Source organism: Urocitellus parryii, chromosome 10 (genome assembly GCF_045843805.1).
Source record: "Urocitellus parryii isolate mUroPar1 chromosome 10, mUroPar1.hap1, whole genome shotgun sequence".
Lineage (NCBI taxonomy): Eukaryota > Metazoa > Chordata > Mammalia > Rodentia > Sciuridae > Urocitellus > Urocitellus parryii.
In genome coordinates, this window is record NC_135540.1 from 132,688,377 (window position 1) to 132,702,567 (window position 14,191).

The following is a 14,191-nucleotide window of genomic DNA, read 5'->3' on the forward strand; positions in this document are numbered from 1 at the left end:
AAAGAAAAGGATTACAATTCCATATTTCAGTTTAAAGGTCAAGTGAATTTAAATATCATCTGAAAGCAATTTAAAGATATTTTCTTTGCTTTAGCACTAGAAAGTTTATATAACTGTCTGCCTCTAATCTCTTCTATCAGTTCCAACTTGACTAGAAGAAATTATAATTTTTAAGCATCATTCATAATAGCATAAAGGCCATCTTAATAAATGCTTTACCTCGTTTTTTAGAGAACTATTTAGTAAGCCAGACATAAACGAACACTTCCCTATCAGATGTTCTAATAAGATTTTTTCTTCCACTTAAAAAAAAAAAAAGTAATGACCAACAATTATTCTAACATTTCAAGGCCCATCTTCTAGAATCCCAGGAAATGGAAGTAGAAAATTTCCTGTTCTAATTATGGTCTACCCTGCATCTCATACAAGATCCTGAATCCATCAGTTCAACAAACTAAATAAAAGAAAAAACAAATTGTACAGACTTTTTTTGTCATTATTCCCTGAAAAAATACAGTATTAAAATATTTAAATAGCTCTTACATTGTGTTAGTTATTATAAGTAATCTAGGGATGATTTAAAGCATACAGGAAGAAGTGCTGGTTATATGCAAATACTTCAGTATTATATTAGGAACTTGAGAATCTGCATATTTGGATATTCACAATGGTCCCGGAACCAATCCTTCATGGATACCAAGGGATGACAATATTAGGCAAAACTCCTTTAAAAATGTAGGATTTTATTTCCCGGATAATAAATCCAATATTTAAAATCAATAAATTTCTCAATTACAAATAAAATTCCCTGCAAAAATTACTAGCAGCATCACTAATGTCAATACCTGCTGATATAAAAATTAATGACTTTATTTTTTCCAGTTTAAAAAAGAAGCTTCACCATTTTAAAGACAATACTGGCATTCTATTTTTTTCAAAGGAGGTTAACAATAGAGATTTTTCATGGATACTAACAGAATGGGATGATAAACAGAAGCAGACACACCAGGAATTTCACTGATACACATTAAAATTAATTGATTAGCTGTCAATTTCTTTGTAATTTTTCAGAAAGTTAAAACACTGAAATTCATGAGGATTACTTTTTTAAAAATAATTATTTTTTAAAAGTACAGCGCTATTTTTCTTCCTTCAATACAAAGCTACAAGTCAGTTTGACCATTCCATGGACAACAGAGTTTTATGTTCTAGGGAAATTTCTTTGCTGAGTTTAGCCCTTTAAAATAATCTTTTCATGAAAATTATGAGCCATATTCTAACACATTATTTTCAACATGGGCATACAAAGCTCTCCTTTGCTACCTTTATTAAACTGTTCAGAAGCAATGTGCATCAAAATTTCTCATGGCTTTTTTATCCCATTATAAACATTTTATCCCACTGGCAACACCAGACTAGTAGAAATTGAAGTTTATTTTTCAAGTTAAGCTAGGCCCAGACATTAGAGACGAACATCCAAAATCGAGCAGTCTGCAAGTCAAATGCATTCCACTGGTACAACTGATTCCACCACCTCCTGCATATAAGAACATCACTCCAGCAACTACCCCAATCCCATATTACCAATTTTTTCCTTTCAACTGAGTTATTTTTCCTAGTACAAAATATGCTCTGAGTTTCCCCATCTTAAAAAAAAATAAAATTAAAACCCAAAATCTTCCTCTTCCCCCATACCCTCTCTTGCTACCTCCCAATTTCTATTACTCCTAACCAGAAAAACAAAAACCTTAAAAGAGACTTAAATTTTCTTCTGCCCACTCCAGTTTTTGCCTGCCACATAAATTACTCTCAGAAAAGTCACTGAATACTTCTTTACTTGCCAGAAGTGATTACTTATGAATTCTTATCACCTGTTAGAAGCATGGGCCAGTTGGGTCTCCCCTCGTTGTAATATGCCTTCTAACACATCACCCTCTCCTTATACTATTGATATCACCATAGTCTCTTCTGGTTCTTCTTTATCTCCCTACCTTTAAATGCTGCCTAAGCTATAGGGAACTCAAAGTTGAGATCTCTTCTCAATCTATACTCATTCTTCAAGTAACATGCAATCTCTAGGCACTGGATGCTATCAGATACCATCAACAGAAGAGAGACTTCCAGGCTCATCTGCCATGCTGGATAGCTCCTTACACTTGGAACTCACATTTAAATGCCTATTTCTCAAACACCAAATTTAATCATGTCTAATATAGAACACTTTTTATTTATTTCATCCACCTGCCATGAAACCTGCTCTTCCTTCTTCAAAGCAAACAATCAATAATGGGAGAAAATCTTTACTACATGTACCTCAGATACAACATTATTCTCCAGAATATATAAAGAACTCAAAAAAACTTAACACAAAAACAAACAAAAAACAAATAAACCAATCAATAAATGGGCTAAGGAACTGAACAGACAATTCACAGAATACAATCGATCAACAAATAAATAAAAAAGCTCAGCATCTCTAACAATTAGAAAAATGCAAATCAAAATACACTGAGATTCCATATCAGTCCAGTCAAAATGACAATTACCAAGAATATAAGTAACAATAAATATTGGATGAGGATGTGAGGGAAAATAACACTCATACATTGCTGGTGGGACAGCAAATTGGTGCAACCACCATGGAAAGCGTATGGAGATTTCGAAGAAAACTTGGAATGAAACCAACCATTTGACCCAGTTATCCTACTCCTCAGTTTATACCAAAGGACTTAAAATCAGCCTACTACAGTGATGCAGCCATATCAATGTTTACAGCAGCTCAATTCACAATCTAGGTGCCTTCAACAGATGAATGGATAAAGAAATTGTGGTATATATACACAATGGACTATTACTCAGCCTAATTTAAGAAGAATAAAATAATGGTATTTGCTGGTAAAAGGGTGGAACTGGAGAAATCTATGCTAAGCAAAATAAGGCAATCTCAAACAATCAAAGGCTGAATGTGTTCTCTGATATCTGAATGATAATTCATGATGCGGACAGGGAGTGGTGGGAAAAACATAGGTAGGTACGTTGGATTAGACAGAGAGGAATGAAGGGAGGGGAGGAGGTATGTGGATAGGAATGGTAGTAGAATTAATTGGACATTATTACCCTATGTGCATATATGACTACACGATCTGTCTAACACTACATCATGTACAACCAGAAGAACGAGAAGTTATACTCCATTTACGTATGGTGTGTCGAAATGCATTCTACTATCATGTGTAACTAATAAGAACAAATAAAAAATATATAAAAAGGAGGAAAACAGGCCCTTGTTTTCTCCATCATGGGGAATAATAATTTAATCCTTCTGGTTAATCCAACCTAAATCCTTAGTTATCTTAGATCTCTTTTTCTCACATGCTACATCAGATACATCAGCAAATCCTACAGACTATTTTCAATCTTAGACTTCCATTTGTGATGGTTAATTTTAGGTCAATTTGACTGAATTATGGATTAACTACAGAAGTGATTAAGGATTACTTCTAGATTAGGGGTTACACAAAACTGGTTAAGGATTATTTCAGGGTATATTTGTGAGAATATTTCCAAGAAAGATTGGCATGTGAGTCAATGGACTAATTGGGGGAGAGACATGTTCTCAATGTGGGCCCAGACCAGAACAAAAAGGGGATCTCCTCTTTCTCCTAGAACTGGGATATACTCTTATTTGTACTTGGACATCAGAATTCCAGACTGTTCAGGCCTTGGACTCCAGGTCTTAATACCAGCAGGACTACAGGTTCTCAGGCCTTTGTTCCCAGATCAATAGTTACGTGGTGTTTTAGTCAGCTTTTTGCCTGCTGTGACTAAAAGACCCATCCAGAACAAATGTAGAGGAAGAAAAGTTTATTTGAGGGCTCACGGTTTCAGAGGTCTCAGTCCATAAGAGGCCAGCTCCATTCCTCAGGGCTCAAGGTGAGGCAGGACATCATGGCAAGAGTGTGGCAGAAGAAAGCAGTTCACATGATGACCAGAAAGCACAAACTACCCACCAGATACAAAATATATACCCCACAGCCGTGCCCCCAATGAATCACTTCCTCCAGCCACACCCCACCTGCATCCAGTTACCATTCAGTTAACCCAATCAGGAATTAATTCACGGATTAGGTTAAGGCTATAACCTAATCATTTCTCCTCCAAACCTTCTTGCGTTGTCTCGCATGTGAGCTTTTGTGGGACACCACATCTAAACCATAAAACACGGGCTTCCCTGGTTCTCAGGCCTTCACACTTGATCTATCATACTAGCAGCATCCAGGGTCCAGTTTGCAGACCACTTGTCACGGAAGTTACAGCCTCCAAAACCATATAAGCCAATTCCCCTAATAAATCCCCTCATATCTATCTATCAACATACAATACATGCATGTATACATATGTATGTTATTGGTTTTATATCTCTGAAGAATCGTAGCTAATACACTATCCTTCTCACAATCCAAATAACCATAAACCTCATCCCAACCATGTCTTTCCTGGATTGCTGAATTTCTTCCTTACTAGTATCCCTGCTTCTATAATTATACCTCTGCAGTCATACCGAAGATATGACAACTATGGCCCACAGGCCAAATCTAATATACCACCTAATTTTGTACAGTATGCAAGTTATAAATAGTTTATTTAAAATTTCAAATTATTAAAAAAATTCAGTACATGTAAAAATTTATGAAATTCAAGTTTCAATGTCCATAAATAAAGTTTTACTGGACTACAGTTGCACTCATTCGTTCATGTACCATCCATTACTGTCTCCCCACTACAACACAAGAGAGGAATGGTTGAAACAGAACTATGGTTTAAATGGTCTAAACTACTTATTCTCTGGCCTTTATAGGAAAGGTGTCCAACCCTTCCCTGGTCTACACCACACCATACCTAGTCAGATCACAATATTCTATTCAAAGTCTTCCAATTCCTTCCTACTTTATTCATGGTGGAAGCTGACATCTTTTTAGTTCATATACTCCTATAAGAGATAGACATTCTGCAAATTCTTTTTCCTATTACTCTCCACTTTGCTCAGTCTTTCCTAGCCATATGTCCTCCTGGTCCTCAAATGTGTTAAGCAAAAAAAAAAAAAAAAAAATCCTATTCCCAGATATGCTTGTGGTTCACTCCTTCAACTTCACTTTGATACAGGTCCCATTTATTAGTGAGGCCTTCCTGAACTATGCTGTCCCTTTTTCTATTCAGTCCTTATTCCCCTTCTCTGCATTATTTTTCTTCATCTGACATACTACATATTTGTTTATTTTTCAATGTGAGTTTTACTTTCTAGAGTGTAAGCTCTATTAACACAAGAACTTAAAATCTTGTTTTTTCTCACCACTTACCTGTCACATTTTTTTCATAAACCTAGAACAGTCCAGGCAAGGAACTTAATATGCACTTAATATTTGATCTGTGATTAAGATTATCTTAAATTAACATTTCATCTTTCTTCTACAAAGATATTTTAATTAAAAAACAATCAAAGGACAAAAAATGAGTTCCTATAGATTGTCAACAATCATCATCAATAATCTTCAGAATGAATTAAATATTAGCCTTATCACCAGAGACAGAATAGTTCAGGAAATGCAATGAAGATTTTGTCACAAAGTAAATCCTACCTGTAATAGTAACACAAAGTGTTTACTTGCAAAATCCTTATTCTGTAGTCCACAGCATCCCAAGCATAAAACAGCCAGATTTCTTATTATAGGATGGACACTTATTATTCCAGGAAGAATCTAAAATGAATTAGAAGTTAATTTTGACCAAAGCAAGAAATTTATAATAATATATTAAAATCATGGTCTAAATGTGAATTTCCATTATTTTGTAAATCTACTTCACTGTCATATTGTCTATTAACTCCAAGAAGTCATTTTTCGTTTAAAAAAAGAAAAAAAGGCAAATATTTAAAATGCAAAAGCCAGAATAATTTTCCTGAAACATAGATGATCATGAAACATCTCCAGTATATCTATTAAAACTGAGTCAATGGATTTCCAGTGCTTATAGAATAAGTATAACTCATTAGAACAATGTACACCAACCCTCATCATGTAGTCTTTCCCCATCTTATCATATATCATGGTACCCCTTGTTGTTAGTTTGTTCAACTGGTATGATCTTTTTTCTTTTTAGTGGTACTGGGGATCAAACCCAGGGTCCGCACATGCAAACAAGTGCTCTGCCACTGAGTTGTAGCCCCACCCCCTTTTTATTTTGATTGAAGGTCTTGCCAAGTTGCCCAGGTTTGCTCAAATTTTCGGGAATCAACCTCTTAAGTAGACCAGCTCAACTGGTCTGATTTTGATGCTTCTTATTCAGAAATACAATACAAGCTACAAATGGGAACTGCACTGTTCTTTTAGAAGCCACATTAAAGTAAAAAGAAGCACAAGAAACTAATTTTACATATTAACCTTATTCATTTATATATAAAGTAAAAAGAAGTAGGTAAAACTAATATTATATTTTAATCTTATTTATTTACATTTAATCCAATGTAATCAAAATATTATCACTAAACATGTACTCAATAAAAAACTTATTAATGAAATCAACTCATATTCTGTTGTTTGTACTGTCTTTGAAAGCCAATTTTTCAAAAATCCTTTTAGGATAGATATCTCAATTTGAAGTAGGTTTTAATGGCCACATGTACCTAATAGCTATTGTATTAAACATTCTTCCCTCCCTTTTTCACATAAATATCTACTCCAATTATGATTGCTTATGACCACGTAGCCCTTTTTCATAGCACATATTAAAGGCAATGGTGTTCACTCGTTTATTTTACTTAACTGATATTCTCCTCTCTTGACAGAAGAACCATAATGGCAGTCTCTAGGTTATATATACCATGTATAATTATATTCCCAGCATTTACTGTAAGCATTCAATAAATATATAATATTATATATTATAATAATCTATAACATTTTATTTAAAACACATAAATATAATTATTTTATTCAAATATCTAATTTACATTCCTTTATTCATCTTTTCAATCTTTAGACATAGACTGTATAGTCATTATGATCACTCAATTTTGTATTTTCTTCACTTAATACACACACACACACACACACACACACACACACACTTCATATTTACTCTTCAATTTTAGAGTTAACTGTATTACAATATACCATTCTCTAATAGGACCAGACGTAAAGTTCCCAAGCAGAGTTTAAAAGGGATTACTTTTCACTAAAGATTCTGCTTCTCTAAAAATAAAACTAAATTCTAAAGGTTGAAGTAGAATCTATACTTTAATCAGAAGCACTAGACAGTTGTCTAGAGCATTTAGAAACTCATGATATCCCAATAAAGGAATTACATTTCAGATCACACAACTGGCTATTTCTCACTAATTACAAACTAAATTAATTTGAACAGAATCCTTAAAAGCTTGGGCATATTCAGAATCTGTTTTCTGATGAAAAATGTCGTTAAAGAAAAAAAGGAAGACCTACATCTGTACTGTCTAATACTGTGTCCTCTAGGCACATATGGCTATGGAGCACTTGAAGTATAACTAGTCAAGCTTGAGATATGCTAAAAGACTTAGTATGAAAAACTATATAAAATATCTTAACAATTTTAACACCAAGTAAATCATAAAATACCATTTTGGACATAAACAAACGAAAAGTATTTGGACATACATGTAATATGTCTTAATATATTAACATTAATTTTACCTGATTCTTTTTACTTTCTTTAAATGTCATTACTAAAAAATGTTGAAGTTACATAAGGTTTCCATGATATTCCTATCATAAAGTACTGTTCCTGAGTTTTGTAGTACTTATGTTCTGATGTCTACACAATGGAGACTATAAAAGTTTACTTTAAAGTCCTTTAAATACAGTCATGAACAGCAGAACACAATGGCACACATCTGTAGTCCTGGCCACTTGGGGAACTAAAGCAGACAGACTTGTCTGCTTGAGCCTAAAAATTTAAGGCCAGCCTGGGCAATAGAGCAAGAACCATCTCAAAAAATAATAATAATAGTAAATGAACTCTTTTCACAGGGATCACACTGTAACCTTCTCACAGTCTTTTTCTACACCAATATTCCAGCACTTAAAATTTTATTTTTTATATGATTAAGTTATCTCCTCTTCTTACTCAAAGAATGAAGTCATTCTGCTCTTTCCAATGTGAAATAAGTTTTTCCAAATCTTTTAAAAGAGTAATTATTACTTTTGTACTAGGTCCTTTATACACATTACCTTATTTAGTTCTCACAATATGAAATAGTCATTTTAAACATTTTTTTAACTATTTGTTTATCAGATGCTTAAAATAGTAATCTTTTATACTTTTGAAACCTAATGAACGTATTACTTGAGAGGAAGGACTGGGGTAAAATAAAGCTTCAAAGGTCAACAACATACCAAAGATTCAATGATTCCATTCATGGTTGCACCTATGCCAGCTGAAATGGACATCAGCTTCAATAGTTCATAGCATAAAATAAGACATTTCTGTAGTGTTTCAGCATCATTCTAAAATAAAAGACAAAATATTCACCATTACTAAGAATATCTTCTGCATATTCCCTAAATGTCTGCTTAAATGCCTAGGGCATACTGTCATTTCATATATACTCCCTGGGTGATTTTTTTTGTTTTGCTTTGTTTTTTTACTCCCTGGATGATTTTATCCAGTCATACACCTCCATTTATCATCTATAAGGTAGACTAACTATTTTCTAAGTTTCAGATTCGTAAATATAAACTGTTACATTTATTCTTGGATGTTCCACAAGCCCTTCAAACTCAACATGTACAAAAGGGAACTCATTATTGCCCAAATCTCTCCTCCTACTGCGCTCTCTTTCTTCATAACATCACCGTTATCTACGCAGCAGTCTAACGTAAAAGACCTAGAATATGCTGAATTCCCTCTTTTTCCTGTTGTAAATTCCTAAAAGCCTCTCAAATATGTCGCTTCTTTCCATATCCAGTCATCTTATTCACACTGCCATCATCTCAAGCCTACATCACTATAGCAGTCTCCCACTGTTACACCCATTTCCTGAAAAACAGTGATCTTTCTAAGACAGAATACTCCTACCACTTAAAATACTAATGGATTCTTGAGTAAAGCACAAATTCTTAAAGATTTTTTTATACAAAGCCTTACATGATCTTGCCCTCAATTTTCCCCTAGATTTATTTATTACCTCTTCCTCAATTCTCTAGTCATGTCAATCTGAAGTTTTAAAACAAAGCAGGTATTCTTTAACCTGTGGGTCATCACAAATCATTCCATCAAGGAGAGATACCAGAGTTCATTAAAAGTACACATGTAGATCACTCCTTAGATCCCAATCCTACCTCTACCATTTACTATCAGTGTGGATTTAGGCAAATAAATTAATCTTTAGAAACGAAGATAATAGGGCTGGGGTTGTGGTTCAGAAGTAGAGCGCTTGCCTAGCATGCATGAGGCACTGGGTTCAATCCTCAGCATCACATTTAAAAAAAATAAAAGTATTATGTCCATCTACGACTAAAAAATAAGTATTTTTTTAAAAATGAAGATAATAGTACCAGCCTCATGGGGCTAGGGTTGTGGCCCAGAGGTAGAGCACTTGCCTAACATGCGTGAGGCACTGGGTTTGATCCTCAGCACCACATAAAAAATAAAATAAAATGAAACTATTGTGTCTACCTATAACTAAAAAATAAATATTAAAAAAAATAGTACCAACCTCATAGAGTGACAGCTACAATCAAATGAATTGAAGTGCCTGAAGAACTAACAGAAAAAACATCCTTTTACTGTTCACTTAATATTTTCATTCAAATCTCAGGTTAAAACACTTCTTCCATAAAACCTGTATTTCCCAATCATAGCATCTATTTTGCCATGCTCTATTTGTACTAAAATAGTTTTATACCCTTCAAATAGGACAATTAGACAAGTAAATAGTCAGAGTCAACATAAAGAGATAACAATCATAACAGACCACTTTTGCTAATATTCTAATTTATTTGCAGTTTGTCATTTTTTAGATTGTATTTCAGATTTGCTTTAAATTTGCTTCAAAGTTTAATGGCCCATGATTCACAGACTTTGAAAAAAAAAAAAGAAAGAAAGAAAGAAAGAAGCTACTACTATGAAAATAAATTCAGTCATTCTCAATGGACAGATGAAGTGCTGGAATGAGGAAGCCCATGGCTAGAGATATAATGATATGGATATAACATAGCTTATGAAACCTTTTTATATAGTAAACTTTCCAAGTCAGCATTCTACTTATGAAAGTACTATAAATAGCACTCCCTAAACCAAAAGTATAATAATAAATGTTCACTACAAAGGCAAGATCCAAAAAAAATCTGAATTAAGTTAACATCAAATTTAATAATTGATATCAATCTATCCTATGTTAAAGTAAGTTTGTTAGGAAATAAATAATCCATTTTAGAGACTAATTTATCAAATGACCAAAGTTTTAAAAACTGTTTAAAAAGTTTTAAATATTATTAGATATCAAGATTAGTATTTCATTAAAAATAACAAAACTTTTTCTAAAAACATTTAAAGTAATCACACTTTAAAAAACAGTCATGGTGGTGTACACCTTGTAATTTCAACAACTCAGATGGCTGAGGTAAGAGGATCTTAAGTTCCAGGACAGCCTGAGCAACTTAGAAAGATCTTGTCTCAATAAAAAAATAAATAAAAAGGGCTAGGGATGTAGCATAGCGAAGTGCCCCTGGTTCAATCTCCCCTCTCCCCAAGGAGGAAAATAAAAAGGAGTAATTAACATTCCAAAAAACCACGTAACAGCATGGTTACCAATGAAATGCTTTTCCTGGCAATAGAAAGGTCATTGGTCTTCCACAAATAAGGGAACAATGGACATATTTTCCTTTTTTAAATGGTTTTTTTAAACTACATTGGGGGAAGTAAATAAATACATAAAACTGAGAAGTAAACTACTGGAATACTACTTTCCCTGAAAGAAAGAAATACTTCAGATTTCAGAGATTAGTATGACAAGGGAACAAAAACAAGTCCTAGCTACAGGATAATTAAAGTTAATTAAGGCTTTTCCAAGTCCAAAAATAGAAAGGAACAAGGGAAACAAAAAAATTTTCCCTATTTTAGTTCATTTTGCTACTACAAATTTCTCCAAAGTGAATATATTCTGCCAGTTTTGTGAGTTAAAGAAAATAAGATTTAATTGAGGTAATTAATTACACTTGAGATTTAGTATAAAAAAGTTATTGATTGATGGATAGTATTATTCAAAGTACATGTATAAAGACACGAATTGGTGTGAATACACTTTGTATACAACCAGAGATATAAAAAATTGTGCTGTATATGTATAATAAGAATTGTAATACATTCCGATGTCATAGATAAATGAAAATAATTAATTAATTAATTTAAAAAGTTATCAATACCTTCTCTATGTGGACTTCTTTAATTTCAAGTTGTTCTGTCTCTTTCAACAGGTTTATTTTGGCATCTTCTAATGCTTTTACTTCTTCTTTTAATTTTGATGCCTGATTAAAATCTTGTAAGGTAATGCAATTGTCCAAAGCTTCTTTTGCTTCAATTAGTTTAACTTTTATTTCAGCCATCTAGGAAAAAATAAATACTGATTGTGTAAACACTAAACAAAAATTATTGTGAAAATCTATAGAAAAAACATGAGTATTATTTTAATATCTCAATGACCCAGAACTTAAGCAATAAAACTTACAGTCACAATCTTCCTGAATTATGGATCAGCAAATCTCCAGACTTACAAAATCTGGTAACTTTGTAAATACTTTTATAGTTTGATATGCAATAAATAATTTGACTTTGTGAACAATATCACAAAATCATATTGTAAGAGGAATTAGACTTGCACAACTACATTACTCAAACACTTCTTTATATAAAAGAGACTGACCTTGATTTCTTTCTTCCTTGCATCAGATGGATCAACATTAACACCAACAGTTACAATAGGCGCTCGAATCTCTGAGATAATTTCTGTAACCTGATAAGTTATAATTCAAATTATAAGATTTACATATCTGCAAATGATGTCAAATTGCTACATGAAACTCCAAGTATTATCTGTCATATGTCATTTACAGAAAAACAGAGCAAAATATATAGGTAAAAGTAGCACACATTCTGATTGCTAGACAGTTTTAGAACAAAAAAGACTGAACACATCTGACTAAACACTGAGGATATCTGAAGGGAAATAGGCACAAAGATGTTAAAGATTAATTAACCCTCATATGATATCTGAAAAACAGAAAAAATAAATTATGATGCCCATGATTAGACACTATAAACTAAAATTCTGTCTAAACTCTTCAACTCATCTCTTGTCTGGCTTTGTGGGAATTAAATACAGAAAAGTAGAATATCCTTTTATTCTTCTACTGAGTACACAATGCATAAATATTAATAGCATAAACAAGGAGCCATTTGGACACTGGAGATGGCTAATTCAGGAAAAGGCTGCCTCCCAATTCAAAGTACTGTAGCAAATGCTAGATAATCACTAAGAATTACATTGTAGAAAGAATTGAACCTGCAACTCAGACTACATAATTACGTGAAAATAACACAGGTCTCTTTTGGCTAACCTAGAAAAAAATAACACTTTTGAAAACAGTATTGTAAATAAAATTTATTTCCATATTTACCAAGCACTTTATGAGTAGTACCTCATTAAACAATAAAGGTAGGTTTCGTTGTTATTTTGTAGTTGAGTAAAAAACCCAAGTAATTTGCCCAAAGACACAAAGTCAGAAAGTATCAGAGGGGTTTCAACCCAGGTATTTGTGACTTCAGCCAACTCTTAGAACCGCAGTACCCAGTGCCTCATGGGCAAAACCTCATCCTACTACTACTCACTTCCTCCCAAACCTATTCTACTTTAAACTGATTAAACAGAGTAATAGACCCACCAAAGGAGGAAGGTATGTTAAAAATGTGTATGTGTGTGAGAAAGAGTGAGAGACAGAGGTAGATATATGGATTTTTAATTTTTAAAAACTTGTTAGACAAAACAAAAAGTTCTAAAGAGAAATTAAAAGTCATTGACCAAAACCTCTTTATCAACAATGAACAAAATCACTTACAATTTGTATCCTCTTATTATCATCTATAATGATATGAAGTAGTCTTTCCACAAGAAATGAAATTAGGGATATAGGAGTTGTGGGAAGAGTAAGAATCTCCTGCAAAATAGCCAACAGTCGTTTCCTACAATCAAAGAGATCTGTTTTAATTTAAATATCACTATGATAGAACATATTTTATTTCTAACATTTCACTTACTTAAATTTATCTCAGTTTTTTCACTTACGTTTATCACTATAGGTTAAAAAAAATCCATATGTACAGACTAGGTAAAAAAAAAAATTCATTATCTGCAAAACAAAGTTTATAAACCACCCTATAATCTTTAATAAATCAAAATAAAATGACAAAGTCCCAAACATGAACCAAACCTTTTAGAAAGTAGTACTACTAGCCCTCTCTGAAATAAATACAAATAGAGATTTTTTTAACTAAAAGCTAAAAAAAATTTAGTTTGAAGAAACTCAAGTGGGTTTACATACATATACATGCACATACACACACCATCATGATCCACAGTGTCATTTTAGTTAATAGACTACATATATAATGAGAGTCCCATCAGATTAAATTGGAGCTTAAAAGAGTGCCTAATGACACAATAGCCACAGTAATATAGTTCAGCACATTACTCTGTGGTGATGCTGACATAAAAAATAAAAACCTATCACAATATTACCAATATAAAAGCATAGTACATACAATTCTGTACAGTTACAGTATGTAATATTTAATAATAAACGAGTACTATTGTATATATTTAATAATAAATATATTTATTTAATAATATACATTTATTTAATAATAGGTGAGTAGCTATTGGTTTACGTATTTACTATACTATATTCATCATTATTTTAGAGTGTACTTCTACTTATTAAAACAAAAGCCTACCATAAAACAGTATTCCATTTTATGTTACGCTGGTGGCAGCCTTGTGTTTGTTATAGTCTCTTCATTACACCAGGGGGCCATATCATGCAACCTACACCATCTTGGTTTTTGTTCGTACACAGCATGATGTTTGCACACCAACAATATTTAA

The 14,191-nt window shown here is 32.7% G+C and overlaps 1 protein-coding gene across 2 annotated transcripts in view; it reads right to left on the reverse strand.

Moving 5' to 3' along the window:
* Window positions 1-14,191, reverse strand: part of Ncapg (non-SMC condensin I complex subunit G) — a 71,313-nt gene that overhangs the window by 13,651 nt on the left and 43,471 nt on the right. For both annotated transcript variants that reach the window (XM_026403497.2, XM_026403504.2), the window contains exons 9-13: window positions 13,146-13,269; window positions 11,954-12,043; window positions 11,457-11,636; window positions 8,427-8,537; window positions 5,637-5,756 (exon numbers count right to left, since the gene is read on the reverse strand). In XM_026403497.2, coding sequence (XP_026259282.2) covers window positions 5,637-5,756; window positions 8,427-8,537; window positions 11,457-11,636; window positions 11,954-12,043; window positions 13,146-13,269 — 625 coding nt within the window. The remainder of the gene's footprint in view (window positions 1-5,636; window positions 5,757-8,426; window positions 8,538-11,456; window positions 11,637-11,953; window positions 12,044-13,145; window positions 13,270-14,191) is intronic.